General features: G+C 39.5%; 1 protein-coding gene across 1 annotated transcript in view; it reads left to right on the plus strand.

The window, feature by feature from the left end:
- The window catches only part of LOC122799792 (gamma-aminobutyric acid type A receptor subunit pi), a 930,262-nt gene that overhangs the window by 859,252 nt on the left and 45,299 nt on the right, over positions 1-25,711 (plus strand). Inside the window, exons 9-10 of the mRNA XM_044069090.1 lie at positions 7,573-7,725; positions 22,617-22,810. Of these exons, the coding sequence (XP_043925025.1) occupies positions 7,573-7,725; positions 22,617-22,810 (347 nt within the window). The remainder of the gene's footprint in view (positions 1-7,572; positions 7,726-22,616; positions 22,811-25,711) is intronic.

Raw genomic sequence — 25,711 nt, forward strand, 5'->3', positions numbered from 1 at the left:
GGAAGTTTATCAACTGGAGATGTTTTGTTTCTCAATATATACTTGGAAATGGTACTGCTTCACAACCAGGTGTATCACTAGTACCCTGTCACATTATGGGATCATAGGAGGTTACTAGGCTATTGGCCCTGAGGCCTTTATAAGCCTAGCCAAGAGTTTAGCCCATTTTTAGAAAAGTCAGCACCCAAAGCCCCTGTCCAGTATGGGCACAGGTGGAATCCCAGGGGTGTATTTTCTGTTTCCCATCCAGTTATCTGTATACATCTATGCAATGTAAAGTGCCTGTGAATCTCCAAAGTGACTTTTTCTGTCTGACATTAATGTTACTTAATATTCAAATGTGTTGCTCTTTAAATTTTTGTATTACATGTTATACTTTATACCAATATTATCATATTTAAATCTTAATGCCTTATATGTATTTATTATAAAGAAAAGGGGGTGAAGCATATGTTCATCTAGTGATGATGATGATGCAGTAGTTACAGCCTTAAAAGGATGTTACCAGTAAATGATATGGGCCATGAAAAGGGGGGTGTAGCGTAGCATATGCTCATCTAGTGATGATGATGATGATGATGATGATGATGATGCAGTAGTTACAGCTTTAATGATGCAGTAGTTACAGCTTTAAGAGGATGTTATCAGTAAATTGTATGTACCACGTGATTACTCATTAGTCAGTAGCTGCAGCAAAGTTTATGAGAAGCTCTTAAACTAGACTAAAATGACTATGACATTGTGGTTGCCCATGTGAGAGTGAATGACCTGAGGTGCTACACCCAAAGGGACATGCAGATGGAACTTAGAATGATACCTAACTGGCTTTAGCAAATGGCTAAGGAGTTGGTGTCATTCTAAGGTTATTCAATAAGTGTCAGCCTAGAATTAGATGGCAGATAAGACTTTGTGTTTCAACAGTGATGCACCTCTTATTCCAGGGCTTCCACATACTGGCTGAGCTCTTTGGTTCCCCCTGTAGTACCTTTTTAGGCAGAGTCCCCTAATGTTCCCCCAACAATCTGGTAGTTGTCTTAGACGATTAGGAAGTCCCCCTCCTGCAACTCAAACACATATTCATACTTGTGTAGTTGCTGAGACATGGGTTCAGTACAATGATAGCACTCCCTCTATACCAGGGTTCTACAACCAGCATGCCTTCAGACCCTTGGGTATCTGTGGGGGGAGCATCTATACTTGCCAGAAATACATTCATTTCATGTCAGATTACTCACAATTTTATCTTGGAATTCCAAACACCCTTAACAAATCCATCTTTTCCATCATTGCTAGCTACAGATCCTCATGAATGCTCCAAAGACCATGGAAATTATCTTAACTTAACACGTTCAAATACTCAAGTACTATTTGGGACTCTAACTTCTCTAAATATGGATATTCTCAGCATTTCCTAGATTTTGTTAATTCCAATATGCTACAACAAATTGTAAAACTACTCACTAGAGACTCTAATATTCTTAACCTGGTCCTTACTAACCTAGCCTCCACCTATGTTCCACCATGTATCTCTTCATCCCTAGTTAAATCTGACCACAACTCAGTCATCTTTTCCATCAGACATAGTGGGACTCTCCTACCAGTAGATAAGACCACCTTGAAGGACTTCCCCAGGACAAACTTATTTCAGTTTGTAGAAGACCTATTTAAAATTTCCATCAATTCCCTGCAAGTAGACCCAAGTGAGAGGACTGTCACATTAACCTCTGACTTTTACCATCACCTAAACAGCTGCATTGAAAATTCAGTAAACATCTGCATAAATATAACAGTAAATTCAGGAATAAAATGTTCTGCTGGAACTCCTGTATTAAGAAACTGTATGACAAAAGAAAGAAAATTATCAAAAGTTGTTAGAAGCCCCAGCCCCTTATTTCAGGACCCCATTAAAAATGCCAGCAAGTAACTTAAGAGTACTATTAAAAAATGTAATGCAGAGTACAAGCTTGAGGTCATTTTGGATACCAGAGGAAACTACAAATGTTTTAGTTATGTTAGGATATTAAGGAATAATGTCCAGCAATACACTGAATTCATCTGTAATGATACCAAATATTCCAGTCCTAAAGATGTAGCCAATATATTACCAGGCAAATCAAGTATTTTTACCCCACCAATGCACGTTGTAACCCAAAATATCCCATAAAATTTTATTTGTCCTGAAATCACATTGGAACAAGTCTTAAAATCCCTGTCAAAGGCTAAACATAATACTTCTGTAGGACCAGACAACCCACAACACTGCATTCTCATTAGTGCCAGGAATGCACAAGGTGAGCTTCTACTTAAACTGTTCAGATTCAGGCAATCCACAGTGTTTGTGCCTGATTCTTGGAAAATAGATGCTGTAACTCCCCTAAACAAGGATGTCCCCCTAAAGTGCCAGACAATTGCAGGCCTATCAATATCATCAGCGTTATATGCAAAGTCATGGAATGTATCATAACATAACTCATTTATGCAAGCAAGGTGTGAGGTTGGCATAATGGTTAAGGTGTTTACCTTGCAGGCACAAGGTACATGATTTGATTCTCACATTGGGTAGTTGGCTAGGCTTAAAATGGCCCACAAGGGCAGTTAGCTTACTACTAATTTGTAATGCAACTTAACTGATCCAGACTCCAGTTAGTTTGGTTTTGTGAAGGGCAGATCCTGTCCCCTCAAGCTAGTTATCTTCTTTAAAAGGGGTATAGACATTGTGGACAGTGATCACTCAATGCACACTGCTTATATTGATCTGGGCAAGGCTTTTGACACTATCTCCCATGATGATATTCTTTAAAAAAATAGAAAAACTTAATGTAAACCCTTGTGTTATCCACTGGATTGCAAATTGGCTATCAAACAGATCTTAAGTTCTGAAAGTTGCTAGAACCCACTCTGAATATAAAATTGTAGAAGTTTGTTGAAAACTGTAAGAATAGCATTGTTATTGACTCCTTCATTGATACTAAACAGTTCCATCAAGGGCTGAAATACAGGCATACCTAGTGTATTGAAAACAGTTTCACATTAAATGCAAAAAGGACAGAATAGTGGCATTTGTTAAAATTGTATGTTATAAGATGTACTCCTGTTTAGATAGACATGGTCATAAGAGACCTTGGTACTTATGTGGACAATGTTCTTTCATTTGGCCAGGATGTTTCCACAATAGCCAGAACATACTTCTATCTGGCTCAGATAATTTCCAAGGAAATATCTTCAACATTCAAACACATCAGCCTGTCACTGCGCTGTTCCTTTATCAGGCCATCACTGAATACAAAGCCCCCATTGGTATGTATTATTTGATGCATACTGCTCAACTACAAAAGCCCCAAAGATACCTTAGCAAGAAAATTAAAGGCTTTAATCCTTCGACTATCCTGATGGATTAGCATACAACTCCTCATACTCAGTAGCCTTGTCCACAAAAGAGTAAATCCAGTTTCACCTTCTGTTCATTTGCAAAGTCAGTTCTCTACAAACACCTACACTTGGGACCTAAATCTACACCGAAAAAAGTAAACAAGTCTCACTGGCAAGACAGGTCCCTAACTCAATGTATTAATAGCCTATGGAAAAAGTTCCCACTACAAGTCAAACAAGGTACAGCTTTGGCTAGCTTTAAGGCTAGTCTTGATAACTGGATGAGTAGACAGATTTACACCAGGGTTATCATGTATGGCCCTGCTTGATTTGGGAGATAAGCAGTATTAAGAGCTTGAAAGGGAGGCGCAAACTTTTGTGTCTTCTTAAAGGTGTATATGACTAGGTATCTGCTCGTGTTCATTTGTCTAGCATTGTTAATATGTTCCTAAGAGTATGCATCATGTTTTGCCTCTTCATTCAGCTACTACCAACGATATTTGTACTTAACTGTCTACCTGTATTGCATCCTCTAATGTTAGGAGGTTGTGCCATCTGTGCCAGGGAGAGAAGGGTAGTACATGTGTACATATGCCAGCACAGCCAGCTGGAGTTTTGTAAAAAAAAAAGTTTGTCATTTGATTATCTCTCTGATTTGTACAGATGCTGGTGTTAAAAATATGTTTGTAAAGTTACCTGTGTAAAAAATGTACTTTAGGTTGTACTGCTGTAACTAATCAAATGTGAGTGTTTTATCAGAGAACCCTAGAAGGGTGGAAAGTTTGAAATTGTGTTATAGCTTTCAGAAGCTCTATGTGTGTATTGTACCAGAGTCAGGTGACCAGAGGTGATATCATCCTCTAACCAGCTGAACTCTTTGGAACCCTCGCAGCAGCACAGAATCTGACAGAAAAGATTTCTGACAGGAATGATCTCCAACAGGAAATATATATATATATATATATATATATATATATATATATATATATATATATATGTATCTCACACATCCACACCGTCAGTCAGTGCATTAGAGATAGTGCGACAGACATTATCTGGCTTTTGCTGTGGTAAGACACTCAGTACATATCAGCTTATCTTGCTTTAGTGAGTAGTGAGGGAACAGTAATTCCTTAGTTGGACAGGGACATCTAGTGAGAATAGTTTAGTATTGTTTTGTGTAACTGTGAGAAACTATCCAAACTGTATTATTTTTGAAGACTCTGTGGTTGAAACTCTGTTGTTTATTGTATTCAATATTCTCTTGTTTTCTATTTTATTATTTGTTATTAAATATTTTAACACCTTTACTGTGGCTGAACCTTTAGAGAATGCTTTTGACATCTTGAGAGTACTTAAAAAAAAAAAAAAAAAGTACAAACAATTTCTTCAACAATTATGTTTATACAACCTTTCTTAATATATAGTTAGGACTATTTGTTTTTCATCTGTTTTTTTAGCTGTATTTTTTACTAGACTAAAATGTATGCATTGTTGCTTAAATGTTTAACCTTGTTTTCAATTGTGGAGCTTTTCTCCCCGGGCCTCCTCTGAAAATGGAAATTATCCAGCTGGACTAGCCCGGTCAACAAATGTAAAATAAAATAAAATAAAATAAATAAACTTATACTTATTTTGGTGACACTGTGGCTGCTCCAGAAAGCCTTGCTGCTTTGGCCACACTCCACTATTAATATTAATTGTGCACACTATAATTGGGTACCCTTTGTAAGAGCCTTAAAATAGCTGACTGGTGGCAGCCAGATTACCTTAAAGTCTGGGCAGAAAGGGGCACAGCTAGTAAATCTGTGCCAGCTTTTCCCAGGTGTGTGTGTATGTGTGTGTGTGTGTGTGTGTGTGTGTGTGTGTGTGTGTGTGTGTGTGTGTGTATGTGTGTGTGTGTGAACATTAAATATTGAAGTATGTGTGACAGCTACTGGGCTGGGAATAGAGACACAGAGCTCCAATGTGGTCAGTGTGGAGTTTTATGTGGGCCTGGAGAGAGTAAAAGAGTCCAGTCCCAAATCAGGAGAGTGCTCTCTGTGTGCTCTTAAGGCAAATTAAGCTTGGTGCAGGGAGCTGCATCTGAAAATACTGTGTGACTCCATCTTTATGCTTAGTGAGTGTCCGTCACCAGAGTCAGTGGTGAGGATTGAGTCTCTTTGATTGCTGGCCCGGATATAAGGGAGATGTCACACATACATACATATATTGCACAAGATAGTTTATCTGTTTTTACATCTTGAGTGGTTTAGTTATTGACCTTGCTTATTGCTGTTTGAGTAAAGTCACTTTTTGTCTCATGATAGCCTAGCAACATGAGATTAATATAGTCTTCTACAAAGGCTGGTGAGTCATAGGCCTTCCAATCAGACAGAACCTTATCTCAAATATTTAGACGTGTTTTTGTTTGCTGATAATCCACATTTGGGACCCATCTGTTATCCTTCTGAAGGTGGGCAGGAAAGTGTTTGCTCTTGAGGTGAATAAGGTGACAGACAATGAAATAAGGGACAGAAAAAAAACACGTTCGGCAGTAAGACTTGCATTCCTCCCCACAGAATTAGTTTCTAGCAGAAGACAATGTCCCGCAGTGCTGGTTAATTTCCTGAAGTGTACAAGTAATATTTATACATTTGAAATACAAAGTAATCACTATTAGAGAATGGGCAGCCATCCCAGCTGGGGGTACACCAACAGTATGTACCCTGTCCCCCATGGGTGAGATGGTAAACTCCAAGAAAAAAATGCATTCAGAAGCCATGTTAGGTCTGGTGGATTCTTTCAACAGATGGGTAAGTAGAAGACATGGTTTAACAGCAGATGTACCCACAATACTGGCATTAGTGTTTACCAGTTGAAGAAATCAGCCCAGCTCCACTAGCCAAATGCAGTAAAGAGGATATCTGGAATATAGCTCAGCATAAAAAGAGATTTGTATCATCAGCAGTCATAACCTTAGGCAATGTCTAGTTGAAACTATATTCATAGGGCGTATGTCAGAACTGCTATGGATCCATTTTGACTAGCATCAAGGCTAAACTACCAACCCTTATCCCACACTTATTCATTCCACAGCAATGGCATTTCATAAAGAGACAAGAGAGAAATGGAGGGTCCAACCTGAGCCATAGTTCCAAACGACTCATGATATTAGGTTACAGGTATATAGTGAGGCATCCGGAGTAGCATATTTGTTAAAATTACTAACGGTATTAAACTAAACCAGTCTAAACTCCATGAGGTGTCTCTTAGGTAGACATAAGAAGTGAGGCCCAGTATGGGTATAGGAGATGAGCCAGGCTTTGTGGTTAATGTCATTAGTACAGACATGTAGCTTGGAAAGGAACACTGAAGAAGATGATTAAATTATACCCGTAGGAGTCAGTGCTCTTAAGTACTCAGGCTGGAAAATCGTTTTAACAAAGGCATTGGTTCAACCTAGTTGAAGGAGAGAAGTGACTTAACTCGGGAGGATTGTGTTATTACTTAGTATGTAGGGTTTTCTTCTTATGAAATACATGTAGACAAAACAGTAGTTGAAATGCTGTTCTCACCTTAAGTATGTTGCAGAAGTGACATTCTCACCTTAAGTATGCCAGTCCTGAACAGGATAAGTTCCTGACATGCAGTGAATAGTTATTCTTTTGAGAGACTGTGTCCTGTAGGAAAAAGTGAAGCAGTTATGGAGAAGGGTGGTAAAGTACAAAATGTAGCAGAATCAAGACATTTCATCTCTCTGTTTAAATATAATATAATATTAGGTATAGTTACTTAGATACAAATCAGGCTAAATTAATGTACTCTACATAAGTAATTGTATTATACTGATTATGCAGACCTCTGTGGGGAGTTACAACTGGCCATTCAGCAGTGTAAGAGGCTTTACTTATAAAGTAGGCACATGAATGTGTGAGATTCCAGAAAGAATCACAAATGGGTTGCTTGGCAAAAAGTTTGGAATTCCAGACTGAATGTGTATGTAATAAGGGTACAAGTGAAACCATTTAGCTTTATTTTATACTGCTAAAACACATTCCATGTTTTAGTTATTATGTTTAGATCTCATGATCTGATTTTTTTTTTTTTTGTGAACATGAAGGATCTTGGTGCTAGAAATGATCAAAGACAAAAATACAGAGTGAAACTGCGAACATGCTTTCTGGCTATGACTTTACTTTCTGTTTGTGTATCTCACAATAGGGTTCTATCCCAAACTCATACTACACTTCGAACTTCGAAGGAACATCCTTTATTTCATACTGGAAACGTATGTCCCCTCCACTCTGCTCGTTGTTTTGTCCTGGGTTTCCTTCTGGATCAGCCAATCGTCTGTCCCAGCAAGGACATGTATAGGTGGGTAAAAGATGTTCATAGCATACCAATAACAAAGAGTGGGGGAATGCCCCAGATTGTACCTATTTATATTTGGGTGTATCCATGTACATATATATATATATATATATATATATATATTATATATATATATATATATATATATATATATATATATATATATATATATATATATATTCAAATTAATATTTTGACTGCTTGTGCTTTATTTATATCTTCAGAGCAGTATATTTTACTGTGCATGTATTACTGTGTGTAGTTTGTGTGGGTTTCAGTTAAAGTGTGTGCACATCTGTCTGTGCTTTATATATGTCTGTCTGTAAATAATGCAACTAGCAATGCCACACTGCTCTGTAAAACAAGATATTTAAATTGTAACATTTACCTCAGGTAGGTTTCATCAAAGTCCAGCATAAGGTAACAATCAGGCTAGTATGAGCCTAACATTGAGCAGCATTTTACCTTCTCCAAAGATGATGCCAGAATACAAACAAAACATGACTGACTTTAATAACTGGTTTAGTTTCAGGTGTCATTCTAAGAGAGTGTAATATCTGTCAGCATGGAAGGAGACAGTCAACAGACCACACTGCCTTGCCAGGGATGGTTTGCACCTCTCTCCTCTGGGTTTCTGAATATTAGCTAAAACATCATCCTCCCCAGAGTGCTTTGATAGGCAATGCCAAACTGAAAGTACTTCCAACATGGCAAATTAAAACCAAGAAAATCTAAAGGTGTTACTGCCCAATGTTAGGAATCTAAACAAAATACTTCACTTCCTACAGGCTGTCTTCACCCTAGAGAATGCTGATGTGTATGCGGTCACTAAGGCATGGTTTGAAGGCATGGGCAGCACACCAGTAACGCAAGACCATAATGCCTTCCACACATTTCGACCAACTACTATACAGAGAGAGACTAAAGATGGAGGTGTCTCGATTTAAATAAAAAATAAATATACCTCAAAGCTGGTCAAACAGGGCAATGCACTTGAGCTTCTCCACTTTCAAATGGCCATAGGCAAAATCCCATACCACTTCTTTGCAAACTATAGGTCACTCTCTATGACCTAGGAAACTCATATCTTATATTTAAGCTTACTGGAAGCACTCACCATCCAAGCCAATACCATATATATGGGCAATTTTAATTACTGTACCATTAACTGGGAATTGTATATGACACCAAATGTGCAGGCACAGAGATTCCTGGATTTTGTAAACACAAACTCCATGGACCAGATTGTCGGTATGTCGACCAGGGGTGCAAACATACTTGATCTGGTCATCACTAATATGGGAAAGTGCTGCACACCAGCTAATGTATTGTAGTCTCTGATAACCTCTTAGTGCAAGAAATTTGGACAAAGCCTAAAATAATGAGTGGACAAAGGCACAAAAAATAGGGCAGATTTTAAATATTGTTCTTATAAACTTAGAAGGTTGATAGAATAACGGGAATTCTGACAGCATGTATTTTCTGAAGGATATGATGTCTCTGATTTGTGAGAAGATCACAATTTTCATGAGGAACTGACCAAAAATATTAGGCAAAAATCTGGACATTTTGTGAAAATCTGGAGTTTCGAGAGATATGCTATCAAGATCAGACCACAAAATAGTCTCCTTCATAGTAAAAATAAAACCCTGAAACCCAACAAACCTTGAAATGTTCAGAAACTACTCTAAGGCTGATTTCCTACTGTTAAATGTGATAACCTTACAAAATTTCAAGCCCCCATAAACCCTGACAACACTGCTGCCTAAGTGGACCGGTTCACAGAAACGCTAGACAAACATGTTAATATCTGCAGAGAGGCAACTGCACCCAGTATGAATGTACAGAACTAACTCAATTGGTGGAATCACAGTATCAGTAGGTTCAATAAATAAAGGAAGAAAATCATGACAAAATGTATGTGGCGTAGTACCCAGTAGGGTGAAAGCAGTTTCACCAAACTAAGCAAATACCACAGAGGACAAATAAAGTCTAGCAAAGCCAAACTTGAGGTAAAATTGGCCTCCTATGCCAAGGACAACCACAAGGTGTTCTTTACCTATGTCTGCAACCTCAAAGGCAATAAAAAACTGAGTGAAGACCTCATTGTTAATGGAGCCACCTATCCTGAGCCACTAAAATAATATGCGGCATACGTAACATATCCTATCCAGACCAGTTCAAAGTCCTATGGTATTAGAAACCCAAAAAATTTGGAGAAATTAAAAAAGCCAGAAGATGTAGCAAACCTACTGGCAGACAATTTCAGCACAAACATATTGTATTAACATACAAGTTACAGTCCCACATTTCAAGCCTATGAAGAATACAGTTTATATTCAGAAATATATAGAAATATGTTACAGTTTCTCTTATCAAACCTATAGGTGCAGCTTATATACAGAATATCTCCAAAGATGTTACAGTTTCTTTTTTCCAAACCTTTTAGTGTAATAGGTTAGTTGCAGTAAATAAAAAATTGCAGGGATATGGAAGTAGATGAGGCTTTAGTCAGGGTTAGATGGCCATCAAATGTAACTCCCCCAACTATCACTAGGGAGCAAGTCTTCAATGCGCTCTCTAAGGCCAACAAAACTGCATCAATGGGTCTTGATAATATCCCAGGATGCCTTCCAAATAGCATGAAGCATGACCTACCAGGCCTCTGTAATCGCTATTTATCTGTAGCCTCCAAATGGACTTTGTACCTAATGAACAGGGAAGAGAAACACTCATCCCGCTGCACAAAAGTGAGACATCTACAGACATTGGAAACTACAGACCCATTAGTCTCATTAGTCTTATATGTAAAGCCATGGAAAACATTAGCATGGAAATGATCAATAATGACATAGGAAACCTCTGGACACTGGACCCAACCCAATATGGTTTCAGCAAGGGTGGGTCATGTCTACTCAACCTGGTGGACTTCTTTGAGAAAGTCATCAAAGCAATGGATGAGGGCAAAACAGTTCACACTGCCCACCTTGACCTGGCCAAGGCATTTGACACAATACCCCACTCAGGCATTCTTGACAAACTCAAGAGATTAGGTATAAACCCTTATGTCACCCAGTGGATAGCCAGCTGGTTCACAGAGAGTACACATGAAGTTAGAAATGGGGAGTCCACTTCTACAAAGACATCAGTCACTAGTGGATTCCCTTAGGGATCAGTCCTAGGACCACTCCTTTGTGGCATTTACTTCTCTGAAGTCAAGGCCAATATCAAGGACCCCCCCCCCTGGCTGACCAGATTTGCAGACAATTGTAAATTAGGAGCAGTCATAGTATTCCACGCCGATACTAATGTTCCCCAAGCAGGACTGACACCGAAATATAACTCTTGTCAGAGCCATGAAATAAAGCTAAATGTCAAGAAATGCATAATAGTATCCTTCAGGAAGTCATCCACCACTGGTAATTATTGGCAAAACCTCCTAAGTGTTGACCCAGTAGTAAGGGACGTGGGGACACAAGTACATAGTAATCTAGCCTTTGACCATCTTGTGTCTAAAGTGGTGAGGCAATCATTCTGTGTTGTGCAACTTATAAACAAAGGTATAGCATCTAGGCCCTAGGAAGTTATTGTTCCACTTTATTCATCATTCACCAGACTTACCATGCCCCCTTTGGTATGTACCTAACCAGGCACATCTGACAACTGGAACATCCACAGAGGTTCCTCACTAAAAGAATATATGGCATAAGTAACATATCCTATCCAGACCGCTTCAAAGCCCTATGCCTATATTCTGTCTCCTAGAGGCTGTTGAGGGGAGATCTATGCTTGGCATACAAGGCATTGTTGCAACCTACCCTGATGGATCTCCTGAATATCTGCAAAACAAACACCAGAATTACCCATTCTAAAGACGGAAATCTTTCCTGTGATATAAATAGGACCTGCTGGTGAGACACGTATGTATACAAGAGACTACCGCTTCTCTGGAACAGGCTCCCCATCCATGTGAAGCAGAGTTCCTCCCTAGCCCAATTCAAATGTTACTTGACAATTGGATGGGGAGAAGGAAATTTATCCGTGGTTTATCACATATGTCTCTAATGGACACATGCAGCCTGTAAGTGGTTCATCTCCCAGGCCATTGTTTGTAAATGTTTAATCTCCCAAGCCCCTACTTACACTCAGCAAGGGTACCAGTACTTGTCAGAGATTTGGAATGCATGGCTAGGCTTAAAAAGGCCCTAACAATCATTAGCTTAGTAGACATATATGAACCTGTGAACCTATGAACTTATGGACTGCCAGATATCAGCATATCACACACAGGTGAGTGACGTGTTATCAGAGGCATAGAGCTGTTATTATTTTGCATGCATATTACTGCCAGATTTCAAACAACATAACTTTAACCAGCCACATATCATTTCACAGTCACTGGTGTCTGGCTTACATGTTTTACATACTGAGTATCATAGCAGATAGCCTTTGGTACTCACTATGCTTCTGCTTTCATGCTTTTATCAGCTGAGTATTAAAAACGGAAAATACCTTAGCAAACTACAGTTACATTTCTACAGACATCAGTAGTTTAATACAGTATGGTTTGCCAATACTGGATTGGATTTCCCATTTTAAAGAGAAAGCATATTGCTTATGCAAGTATCTATTTATTTATTTTATTTTTTTTACATTTGTTTACCGGGCTAGTCTAACTGGATATAGTTCCATTTTCAGTTGAGGCCCGGGGAGAAAAGCTCCAATATTACCACAAAGAATTTAAAAAGACAGTGCAGTGGTGCAGTGGTAGCATTGTTGCCTCACAGCCAGAGGTTCTCCAGTTCAATTCTTGGCTGGGGTGTCTCCTGTGTGGAGTCTGCATGTTCTCCCTGCATTTGTGTGGGTTTCCTCCCACATTACAAAAACATGCATCTGGAGCTTTTCTCCCTGAGCCTCTACTGAAAATTGGTTTAAATCCAAGTTGGACTTTCCCTGTTAACAAATGACAATATTATCACAAAGTAAAAGAGAGGATTTCAAAATGCTAAGTAGTATTAAAATGAAGAAAAATTACACTAACAAAAATTGATATACAGGATAAGACAAGTCATTTTACATTATGATACATGAGGTAATTAATTATTTTATTTTTATTTTACATTTGTTTACAGGGGTAGTCCAATTGGATATATTTCCATTTTCAGTAGAGGCCCGGGGAGAAAAGTTCCCTATAGTAACACACAAATATATCATGCACAATTATACAAAAAAAGGATGGTAAATACTAAGTACTGAGCATTGATGTGAAGAACATTACAGTAATTTATGAATAAACAATACAGGATAGGACAAGTCACTTTACAGTAAGATATCTGAGCTAATTTACAGTACATTCAAAGAATAAATTCATATCCTAAGAAATTTTAATTTACTAGTGACAGTTACTACTTCCAAAGGGGTAAGCAGTATTGATTGGTGAAAGGAGGCAGTATAGAAATAACAGTAGAGAAAGCAGAGGATTAGTCAGGGTTGCAACAAGGGCATAACCAGTGTGTTTTAAGATGTGTCTTGAGCCTTTGTTTAAAGAGCGGAAGGGAGGGTAGTAAAGTTAAATCAGTTGGCAGAAGATTCCAGTTCTTTCCAGCAGTATTGGATAACAAGGAGTCACCTGCCAAGTTATTAGACTTGCTGATGCTAGCAAGAAGTTTGCTAGAACAGCGTACGGAATTGAGATTTCTGTAGGGGGTAATAAGGTTAGAAAATATAGGGGTGTTGTTTGGTTGGTAAAAAATCCTATGAACAATGGTAAGTTGGGAAAGTATCAGAATGTTTTTTAGTTCTAGCCAGTCTAGCTACTGTAGGTTCTGACAGTGGTGAGTTCTAAATGGGTTCCCAGTGGCAAATCTGTCAATATTATTGTAGGAGTTAGCTAGTTTGACAAGATTATTTTTTTTAGGTTAGCATATAAGGGTAAAGCGTAAAGGAGAGTTGAGATTTCCTGTGTTGCACTTAATTTAAAAATGTTTTTTTCTCTAAAAACTGCATTTTACCTGATTTTGGCCTAGCACTCAAGTGTGGGGTCATTTATTGCACTGCTGTGATTATTTTGCTGCTTGTGTATCTCTGCTACCTTTAAACTACAACAAAAAGAAAAAAAAAAAATCTTGCTTTTTTCCCACTTTCTGAAAGTTAAGAAAGTTCAGTTACAGATTTGCTGTTCTGAACTGTTTGGAAGTTTCTAGAAGGCCAGTGCTTGCTTGGGCTAAAGGGAAGTCTCTGTGTTCACCAGTGGGAGTGGTTAACACTGAACAGCCTGCCTGTCCCTGAAGGAGTGGTTACTACCTAGAAGCTGTAGTTTTATTGGCCATTTTGGGTCAATTCTAAACTCCTTGATCTCTCTCTCTTAAAAGCCTACAACTCTCTTTTTGCACAGTTTTGCGCATTGAGCAGCGTCGGGCAGTGCTGCCTAAACAGGTTTAAACTATTCCAGGCTCCAAAAAGTCTGCTCTTCACTTTTTCCCTTAGAACTGTTCAAACTCTCAAAGTAATCACTCTATTCTCTTTCTAAAGCCCTGCACTTGCTCAGCTCTTATAAGGAAACACTAACTAACTAAAGCACTACACCCTCCTTGACTTCTCATAAGTATTAGGCTCCCGATTGGTCCTTCCTGATCAAGTGAAAAATCAGTTCCCTTCCCTAATCTGATCAGTAAAAAAACAGTTCCCTATACTAATCTGGTATGTCCAAGGGTCAGTTTCAAGGTTACTCTCCAGTCCAGCTGGTGAATCTGGGAATTCTGAGGCAATGTTACAATTGCCTTATGTACACAGACAACCCTCTCCTCCTTACAACAAACTCTAATACATGTGAGAGATGCAGTTACACAGCCAAACTGGAGGCAGAGCTCTCTCAACCCAAGAATGGCAGAGTCAGTCAGGAGGAAAAGGTAACCACCCACACCACAAATCCAGTCTCACACAGACCTATTGCATCTGCATACCCAACACATAAACACACAAAAACATACTCGGAGGCTCTAAATAAAAATCTACCTAAACAGCAAAGACCTCCTAAGCAGATATCCAAGCAACAGCCACCCCTCAACAATACCCACGAATCACATATCTCACAAAATCAGTGTGCCTCACAGTCACAGCCCTCAAGGCCAAACAACACACCAAATACACTTGTTATAGGGGACTCTATTGTCCGGCACACTGACGTCCCACTCACCAGACTGAACAAGGAGAAGGTCACTGTAAGCTGCCTGTTGGGTGCCAGGATCCGCCACATAACGCAAGCACTCAGGTCACTCCAAAGCAAGTACAAGTATAACTCCATCATTGTCCATGCTGGTGTGAATGACCTGAGATGTACCTCCCTGGACTACATGAAAAGAGACATAGAGGAGCTCTCTGACCATGTAGCCCAGGCTGGTATGACCCTGACCTTGAGTAGCATCTTGCCCTCACCAAGAATGATGCCATGTATAAAGACAAAATGATCAGTTTCAACAATTGGCTAAAGTATTGGTGTCATTCAAAGGGGATCCAGTGTCTGTCAGCCTGGGATGACATGCCCAACAAGCCACGTTGCTTCACTAGGGACGGCTTGCACCTGTCACCCTTAGGCTTTCGTATATTGGCCAAGGCTCTTGCCGCCCCCATAGTGCCTTTTTTAGGCAAGGCTCAAAGGACAAACCCACCTCCATAGACAACCCAAGGATAAAAAAACTAAAGGTAATGCTACTCAATGCCAGAAGTCTAAACCTCAAGATGCACGCGCTCGAGGCTCTCCTCAGTATGGAGAAAATTGATATCTGTGCAGTAACAGAAACCTGGTTCAAGACTCCTGAGAGCACCCCAGCACTACCAGGTTATAACTCATACCATGCGTTTCGGCCCCAAAACTCGGACCAAAGCACAAAAGGAGGGGGAGTATCTATATTCATCAAAGATACCTACACCTCCAGGTTAGTGGCACTTCACGAAGCATCAGAAACCATACATGTGCAACTAACAGTGGGAAAAACTGTCTTTCAGTTTGTAGCCTGCTACAGAATACCCTCCCTATTACAGGAACCCCACTTGGCATTCCTGAGAACACTGGAGAATATGAAGGTCTCTCCAAACACTATGTTATTGGGTGACTTCAACTACCCAAACATTGACTGGGAAAACTACTCAAGCCCAAACACCCTCACCCAACGGTTCCTTGAATTTATAAACTCTAACATGATGGAATAACTGGTCACCACTCCCACAAGAGGGAACAACATATTGGACCTGGTCATCACCAACATGGGTCTCTATGTTCCACACCAGAGGTAAACCCCTCATTGGTAAGATCAGACCATAAACAAATTTCCCCGGACATCCATATCCTGTCCCCACCCCCAGCCAAGGAAATCACTGTAAAGAATTTCTCAAAAGCCAACTTTGCAATTCTCAAGACTGAGGTGGAATCCTTCAAAGCCCCCGGGCCAGAGGATAATACAGCCCAATCCACAGAAACCTTTACAAATGCATTCTATGAGCACCTGCAGGAATGCATGGATCGTGCTATCCCAAATAAAACCAAGACTCACTCCTCCAAAAACAGGAGACCGGTCTGGTGGACCCCGGCCATAAATAAGCTATACAACAGAAGGAGGAAGCTACTACATGACAGAGCAAAATCCCAAAAAGGGAAGGCATCTCTGATCAGTATTGGCAAGAAACTTCGATCCCTCATAAAATCATCAAAGGCCAGTTTCGAAAGAAAAATTGCCATAGACACTAAAGATAATCACAAGACCTTCTGTAGTTATGTCAGGAACATGGGTGGAAACTCCCAGATATGCTCTGAATTGTTGCACAACGGTACAAAATATACTGAACCTACAGACATAGCCAACATCCTGGCATACAGATTCAGCGCAAACGTCTCCCCCCCTTCCCCCCCAAAGGAGCAAATGCCTATCCCAACTGAATGTAACCTTCCTGACATCACAGATGCACAGGTGAAAGCTGCCCTCTCCAAAGCAAAAAACACAGCATCTATGGGACTGGACGGTGTCCCAGGCTGTGTCTTACACGAGCTCCAAGAAGAACTGAACCCTCACATTAAGTCACTGTTCAAACTTAGCCTTACTACAGGATATGTACCCAAAGAATGACGTACAGCTACAGTGGTCCCACTCCACAAAGGTGGTGCCACAACGGACCCCAGGAACTATCGCCCCATAAGCCTGACTAGTCTGGTCTGTAAAGCTATGGAGCGTATTATCATGGAACACATAAACAAAGACATTGGGAGCCTCCAGACACTGGACCCTACCCAATTCGGCTTTGTTAAGGGCAGATCTTGCCTCTTAAACTAGTTGATTTCTTTGAAACAGTTACCAAAGCCATAGATGAGGGCAAGGTAGTCCACACAGCCTACCTGGACCTCGCAAAAGCCTTCGACACAATACCCCACTCGGGCATTATAAATAAGCTTACCAGCTTAAATATCAACCCCTATATCACAAGATGGGTTGCAAACTGGCTCAGAGATAGAACCCACATGGTCAGAATCGCAGGTGCCATGTCCGAATCCAAACCAGTTACAAGTGGCGTCCCACAGGGCTCAGTTCTGGGACCTCTCTTGTTCGGTATATACTTCTCTGAGGTTCAGGCTAACACGGGGGAATTATGGCTGACAAAGTTCGCAGATGACTGCAAACTGGGGGCCATAATCAAATCTCCAGCTGACACAAGCATCCTCCAAAAGGGTCTCACTGAGATGGATGCTTGGTGCCAGAGCCACGGCCTCAAGCTAAATGCTAAAAAGTGCATAGTCATCCCCTTTGGGAAAAACAAGGTGCCCACAAATTACCACATAGGTGGTAATCCATTAAGTATGGAAGAAGTAATTGGAGATTTGGGGACCAACGTAGATAGTAATCTCTCCTTTGATAATCACATTGCCAAAGTGGTTAGAAAGACCTTCTATATGGCCCACCTTATCACGAATGGGTTCGCATCTAGATCAAGAGAGGTCATTGTGCCCCTCTACTCATCACTCATCAGGCCCATAATTGAATACAATGCCCTTTTTGGGATGTACCTTACCCGACACCTGCAGCAACTGGAGAGACCCCAAAAGTACCTCACCAAGAGGATTATGGGCTACAAACAGATGTCCTATGCAGCTCGACTAAAGAAACTCCAGCTCTACTCAGTTGCTTACCGCCTACTCAGAGGCAATCTATGCCTGACGTACAAAGCCATGTCAAACCCAGAATTAATGGACATGCTCCACCTCAAAAAATCCAAGACCCTTAGAGCTACACGCTGCAGGGACCTAAACCTCAGCACAAAAATAAATAGGACATGCTGGAGGGACAGATTCATTTCCCAGAGGCTCCCCTCACTCTGGAATAGAATCCCAATTCCTGTTAGACATAACCCCTCGCTGACCCTCTTCAAGCGAAATCTGGACGCGTGGATGGGAAATCGCAAATTCACCCCTGGGATCTCTTCTGTGTCCTTGCTAGACAGAGGCACAGTAAACTAATCTTGAAATGGTACCTTCTGTGACCTACTTTACAGTGGCACAGTAGGCAAATCTAATAGGGAGGCAGAAGCCAAATACACTCTGGCTAGGCTTATAAACGCCCTAGGGCAGATAGCCTAGTATCTACCTATGAACCTATGATTAAATAGGAGTGGGCAATTGTAGTTCTGGCTGTTGGAGTTAAGAAGGGTTTTATTCTATATAAGGAGCCCATTTTTCTATTTACTGTTTTAATAGTGTTATTTATATGGTTATCAAAGGTGAGATTATTGTCAATTGTGATTCCTAGCAGTTTGGTGGTAGAGTCAGGGGATATAAAGTTGCCGTTGGGAGGGTGGCCTCATGGTTAAGGTGTTTGCCTTACAAACACAAGGTTCAGGGTTTGAGTCTCACAAGAGACAATTGGCTAGGCTTAAAAAATGGCTTGCAAGGGCAGTTAGATTAGTATGAACCATTATTGGATTTGATCAAGAAATCTATAGGAGAGAACTTACTGCTAGGTGTAAAGAATAAGAGCTTGTTTTTTTTGGTGTTCGAAAGGAGGCAACGTTTTGAGAACCATGCCTCTACTGTGCTAAATCCTTTCTGGGTTAAAGGTTGTAGTTCAGATGTGGAGTTGGCAGAACATATGAGTGTAGAAGCATATTGTATGCAGGTGGCTTGAGGGATTGCTACATAGAGGTCATTGATAAATAAAGAGAAAAGAAGAGGTCTTGTCTCTATATGGAATACAAGTCAGCAATAATGCCCAACAGGGTGAGAATTATCAGGGAATTAGCAGAGTGTCTTATCACCCCTGGAAGGGTATTAATTCCATGATAGCATGCTTAGAAAATGGGCTGTCTGTTAAATTGTTTTGTTTTTCTTTTTATTACTACATACTTTTTTGTATATTTTAAGTAAACTAGTTCCAACACCTAATGTTTCATACTTGCTAGCATATACAATTACTGCTGGAGGAAGTAGTTAACATCCTGAATATAAATTTTGTAAGTATTTAATGTCTGTACAAACACACACACACACATGCACGCACGTGCCCAACAGTTACAACCACTTTACAGAGTGGGTGTACCTTATATGTCTCACCTGTTTGCAAATGAATGAAGAAAAAATAGATAGCATGCAAGGTATTACAACACCCCCTCCCCCCATGCCTCTTAACTGTCCCTGATTTTAGCATGCAAGGTATTACAACACCCCCTCCCCCCATGCCTCTTAACTGTCCCTGATTTTAGCATGCAAGGTATTACAACACCCCCCCCCCCCATGCCTCTTAACTGTCCCTGATTTTGCTGCATAATTTCCACTGCCTGGAAGAATGTATGATTTGCTGGTAAATCAGTGAGGATAAAAGTCAGTCAATAATGTCATACATTAGAGTTTCATACCTCTTATTGTTTAGAAAACGTGCTAATGATGGGTCACCTGTTGAGACCTTGAGATCGCTCTCTCCTTCTCTGTCACTCTCACTCTTATTCTGTCTTTTCCTCTCTCTTGCTCAGATACATAAACACACTCACATGCACACAAACACATGCATACATACACACAATCCTTTTTTTAATTTTATGCTCGTTAAACAGCATACTCTAGTTTAGTGAATGTAAAAAAAAATGGCAGCCATTTGTTTTTTGCCTGTTTGAGCTTCACAGCATGTGTACATGGTTCAGTGAAGGTGAGGACCTGTTTTTCATTGGGAATTATCTAGACATCAATACCCTACTGGACAGCCTTCTTGTTCCATTCAAGGTGAAGATGCACTGATCGTCCATTCTCTAAACTGCAATTAACATACAGTGAAGAAATGTTCGGTGCATTGCCTTACCAATGTTTTGATTGGATGTACATTGTTTGAAGAAGTGAAATTCACAGAACACATTACAAAGTAAAAGGATGAAACAAATCTTCTCAATGCAAGAACTATTTGCATATAAACTACACAACTATTTTCTGTATAAGGCATTGTTCCCTTGGCCCATAATTTATACAATCATGTCCAAAACTTAGGCAGCTACGGTGGTGCAGCAGTTAGCATTGTTGCCTCACAGCAAAAGGTTCTCCGGTTCGATCCTTGGCTGGGGTGCCTTCTGTGTGGAGTCTGCATGTCCTCCCCGTGGTTGCGTGGGTTTCCTCCGGGTGCTCCGGTTTCCTCCCACATCCGAAAGACATGCTGTAGGTGGATTGGACACTCTAAATTGGCCCTAGGTGTGAGCGTGTGCATGTGTGTGCCTTCTGTGGAAGGTTGGGCGCCGGGCTGGCAACTCGACACTGTAAAACTCCACTGCCAATCATGAGCGGACAGATGATCCGCTGTGGCGACCCCTAACCGGGAAAAGCCGAAAGAAGAAGATGTCCAAAACTGTGGCATCTCAGGTACCTCAGTGCAATAGTCTCACACAGGAAGTCTATGTCTTCTATTAATGTGCACAAAAGATACCACAGTTTTCTGCTGGAGACACCCAACATCCTTGAGTTGCCAGACATCAAGTACACAGTCATTCTAAATGAAAATAATTAAAACTGCATGAATGTGCAAAAGCAATAAATGAGAAATCACCAAAACACAAAATCATCTGTTCCATATGGCAGGCCTCTTTCACATCCTACATTCCCTGCTATTTATATATACTAACTCTGACGTCACACAAACACTGAGCTACTGTAGTTTGTAAAATGGATTGGTCCATTTCCTCTGCATTTCTGCTGCCTGATAAAAAGCCACATTAAAGACAAAAACATAACTCATTACCAAACCCTGAACTATCAAACAAAAAATGCACATTTAGAATTCAAAAGTTATACTGTTCAAATAAAAATACAGCCAGGGGTTTCATTCAATAGGATGACAATGTAATGAATGAATAAAAAAAAATGAGACACAATGAAATGAGGTCCTCCTCCAGCAATAAAGGATACAATTGGCTATTATTAAGTTAATCCTGGTGTCACTTTTCCAGTTCTAGTTACTTGCAGAGCTCCTGTAGCACAGAGTGAAAGGAAAAGATATCCCAAAACCCATAAACAGCTGGTAGCAGTATAGCAGCTAAGTAACCAAGAGCAAAAGGCCAGCATTAACAACAAATATTGCTAAAAAGAGCAGGTTAGAGGATGTTATGCCTCCTCTCTCAATCTGCAGTGATGCCATAAACTCTGAAGCTTTGTTTTACTTGTTTTATATATCATACATCTCAAAAGTGGGGACAATGTTCCTTAACCCTCACATTTATATGCCTTATTGCATATTTATTATGCTTTCACTTGCGTATTCTGCTCCACTTGACAAAATACAGACTTTTTGCCCTTCAGCAGTGACTAAACTCCTATAGACACTACACACTGATTACTGAAAGGGTGAGATGGAATTATCTGCCGCAGACATCTTTTACTAGAACCCACCATGCTGTCTTCTTTTTTTTTTCCCCCCTGGCCTGTAGTCTGTTATCAACCAACTAAATAGCTTAATAGAAAGACAAAGAAACTCACTTCCAGGTCCATCTTTTTTATTTATAAGTGATATGTTATCAGTTAAATTACTAATATTTATTTATTTATTTATGTATGTATGTATTTATTTATTTATTTATTTATTTATTTATATGTTGGTGTGTTTACCAGATTAAGGTGCATACAACTTTGGGGAATCAACTGAAATTTATTTCTCAGACTGGAATACACTTCACCAGTATGAGTAAGATTTTATCTTGATAGTAAGACGAAGAACCTCATTTCCAGTTCCAGCTTTTAACTTTTAGGTGATTTTATCAGTTATATTACTGTATTACAAGTTCCAAGTGACAATAAACTATAAAAATACTGATAAGCATACACAAAGCACATAGAGTAACACATCATATAATGAAAAGTGCATGTAACTGTGGACAACATTCAAATAAAGGCCATGCTTTGCCTAGCAGTACTGAATAGGCTTATAACAGGATGGTGAGTATAGCTTCCTTGTAAAAACTCATTAACACAGACAGACACACACACACACATACACATACGCGCGCGTGTGTGTGTGTGTGTGTGTGTGTGTGTGTGTGTGTGTGTGTGTGTGTGTGTGTGCGTGCTTGTGTGTGTGCTAGTGTGACATTTCTTAAAGTTTCAGACTTGTATATTTCTGGGAAAAATTACTAGCTCTAAAGTGTGAATTGTCTAGCTGATGACAATTTTTTGCCAAAGATTACAACTTCTGAACACCAGGAAATATTATATAGTTATATTGCATGTCTCTATAAGATCTTGTAGGTGTAGCACCTCAGAGAAATATTCAACAGCTTGTCTCAAGAAATAACAAGGATGACCAGTTCTACTGTCTCAGATGCTCTGTTTTTTTTTTATATCTCAGTGTCTGAAATAACATGTTGCATTTAATTAATTTCTTGTCTAGGAGTGACTACCGTGCTAACAATGACAACCCTGATGATGGGTGCAAGGACATCGCTACCAAATGCTAACTGCTTTATTAAAGCTATCGATGTTTATCTGGGAATCTGTTTCAGTTTCATCTTTGGAGCATTATTAGAATATGCCATAGCTCACTTCTGTACCATTCACCATTGTACACTTGAAGATGTCCACAGAGTAAGTGTACACAAACTTGTTACTCCATTTGCATAAAGTATTGTATCTCGTAAGTGAACCAAAGTATGCAAAGGACATTGTCTCAGGGTGTCCTATGTATTTGACATTGACTGTGATCTCGTATGCTCATAAATATACAAATTAGTTGACTATATGTTAAGATCACAAAGCCACTGCTCCTGTAACTTTGGATAACTTCTCATACCCTACACACAACTCCTCTTCCCTCTGCTTACTAAAACATCACCATCACTTCCTGTTTTCTTTCTGTTCTCTCTGGCCACACTGCACACTTAACTTCTGTTTTTATCAATAGCTGTTTTCTTTTCATCAGCTATTATTCCAAAGTATATTTACTCACTGAATGCACCTCACACACCTTTCCATTTGCATGCAGTGTTTCTATGAAGATGTATATTTCACTTTTTAAAATATTAAAGCCTTATTCCTCCGGATTTAAAGTACTGTTTGTGTCTACAATGCTTCCCTAAAAACTGTGTACTTAGGTGTAATGCTAGAATTGTATAACGTTCCATTGTTTGTTTATAATTATGGCATGTATGAATTGTTTTTGCCAACCTTAGCCTGGGTGATGCCTAGAGGATGAGTCCATTTAATAGTTCAACAAATGTTAAAGTAAAATAAATTAATATTATTCTCCATATCCACACAGGTGTTCTGCTCTCTCTTTGCAGTTCACTATTTATAATCATTTGTTAAACATGAAGCAGTTACAAATATACATTAAACAAGTAGAGAGCATACAGAGATTAATGCAAGGGCATCCATCTCTGTGAAGCATTTACTACACCAGGAGAAATCTGAGAACTTTGAATTATTTTCTTTAAGATAGAAATGATCTAAATGGAAGCATGATTCATCTTGTTATTCCTGTACTCAGAACATATTTGAAGGAATGTTTGGCAATCTGATTTTCTTAATTTCTTTTAATACACAAGTAAAAGTCACTACTTATACAAAAACTAAAGGTATAAAGACCATACATAAAAGTTATAGGCAACAACAACAGCTAAAAGACCAAGACAAAAAGAGTGCCAACAGTGTAATACCTTAAACCTAAAGACCAAGACAAAAAAGTGTCCACAGTGTAATGCCTTAAACCTCCCTGAAAGGAGGCTCATGAGAAATATGTAAATGACCCCTTAAGGACATATAAAGTTCCAGCTGCATGGCTTTTGAATTCCAACTAAGCTGTACACACAACATGTTTTGCCCTTCTTATGGGCTCATCAGTACAGTATAAATGGATAGTCTGGCCATTCTCTGAAAACACTCGGGTTATAATAAAGCCCGATGTCCATAACATTAATGTGACTGCAAAATATCCTAAATAAGGGTCAAAACAACAGGTAAAAAGGCCACACAGAAAAGCCATGACCCAAGTACATAAAGGAAAGTTCTACCTTAGCTTCCTTAAATAGAATAACTGCCAAACTGTCATCCATGTCAAGGCCGAGGCTGTATGGTTACTATTACAAATGACAGTGCTTTCACAGTGCTGAAGATGTAACAATAGCCAGAGCCAAAGATGGAACAATACCCAGAATACTGATACTTTTATAGGCAAGCCATGTTGCAGCTAATGAACTGTTGATATGAAAGTAGCCGTACAGATGGCTACTAGGTGCCAGTCCTTTGGGAAGATAATCTGGTCATTCTCAGAGAAGAAAAGCCCAGTCTGAAATACCTAACGAAAAGCACTATGGATTTAGAGTATAAAGTCAAATAGCATCATTACAGCAGAGGTTTTTGGCTTGGAAGCCAGTGTAAAGGAAAGTAGTTCAGGTGTGGCTTATCTAGAATTGTATTCAAAGAAAACAGTGTGCAGATGGGTGGATAGTGAGAAAAACACAACATGGAGCATACCTGTGGAAGTGAGGGTTACAAAGGAGAAACAAAAGGGTGTAATATTAGGGCTGGTTGATTTTTATGAATAGAAAAATATGAAAATGCTCACAAGAAAACCTAGGCCCTGTTAAACCCACAGACTTTTGCCACTAGCTCCTGAAAGGCTGCCAGTCCCCTATACCTGCATTATTTATTCTTTCTTTATGTTCATAGCATTCTAGAATTCTTCACTGGCCCGATAATCTATAGCTGATTTTAGTAATGTACTTAGATGTCCCCGTACCCACTCTGTGAAAAAGTATTCCCTTGATTTGGCCATTAATCACTCTCATTCTAAATGATAAGCATATCCATTTTACCCCGCAATTTCAAGTCCAGTCCTCCTACTTTCCATATCAATGTTTATATCCTATTTCCTGTTTTTTTTTTTTCTGTTTTGCCTATCAGAATCTGTATATGGCAGTCTAAAGCTTTTCACATACATTAGGGCCCTGTACCATTCATCATTTTATTACTTTATTCCCATTATGTTTACCAGGCTAAACTTTACTTTTTCTGTTTCACCACCAAAACTTTGCTGATGCAGAACACCAACCATTTGGCCAAGGTTGTGATTCCCGCAGCCGCCATTTGCAAACCGTGTTACTTTGAGCAACTCATTTGAAGATTTGGTACTCCCAGATTACTTCTAAAATGAGCTGCTTGCATGTAGTTGGCTTATTCAATTAAACAATGAATAACGTAAAAGAATAATGAAATAAAATAACAACAGCATTCTAAATGTGGCCTTACCAGTTCCCTGTAAAATAGAATGATGAGTAACCTTCAAGTCCTGTCTTCCATCTACATACACCAGCACAGGCATTATTGCAATACTCTAATCGTTTTTCTCATCTGACCTTCCTAAGATCACCTATCCATGTATGCATGTTTTCCTTGGACTCAATCAACTGCCACAAAACATGTATAACCATACTCTTCTCTGCTTTAATCTCAGCCACCATATATCTGTACATAATAGCAGCTATACTA

This window comes from Protopterus annectens, chromosome 4.part0 (assembly GCF_019279795.1).
Source record: "Protopterus annectens isolate FY-2018-M chromosome 4.part0, PAN1.0, whole genome shotgun sequence".
Taxonomy (NCBI): Eukaryota; Metazoa; Chordata; order Ceratodontiformes; family Protopteridae; genus Protopterus; species Protopterus annectens.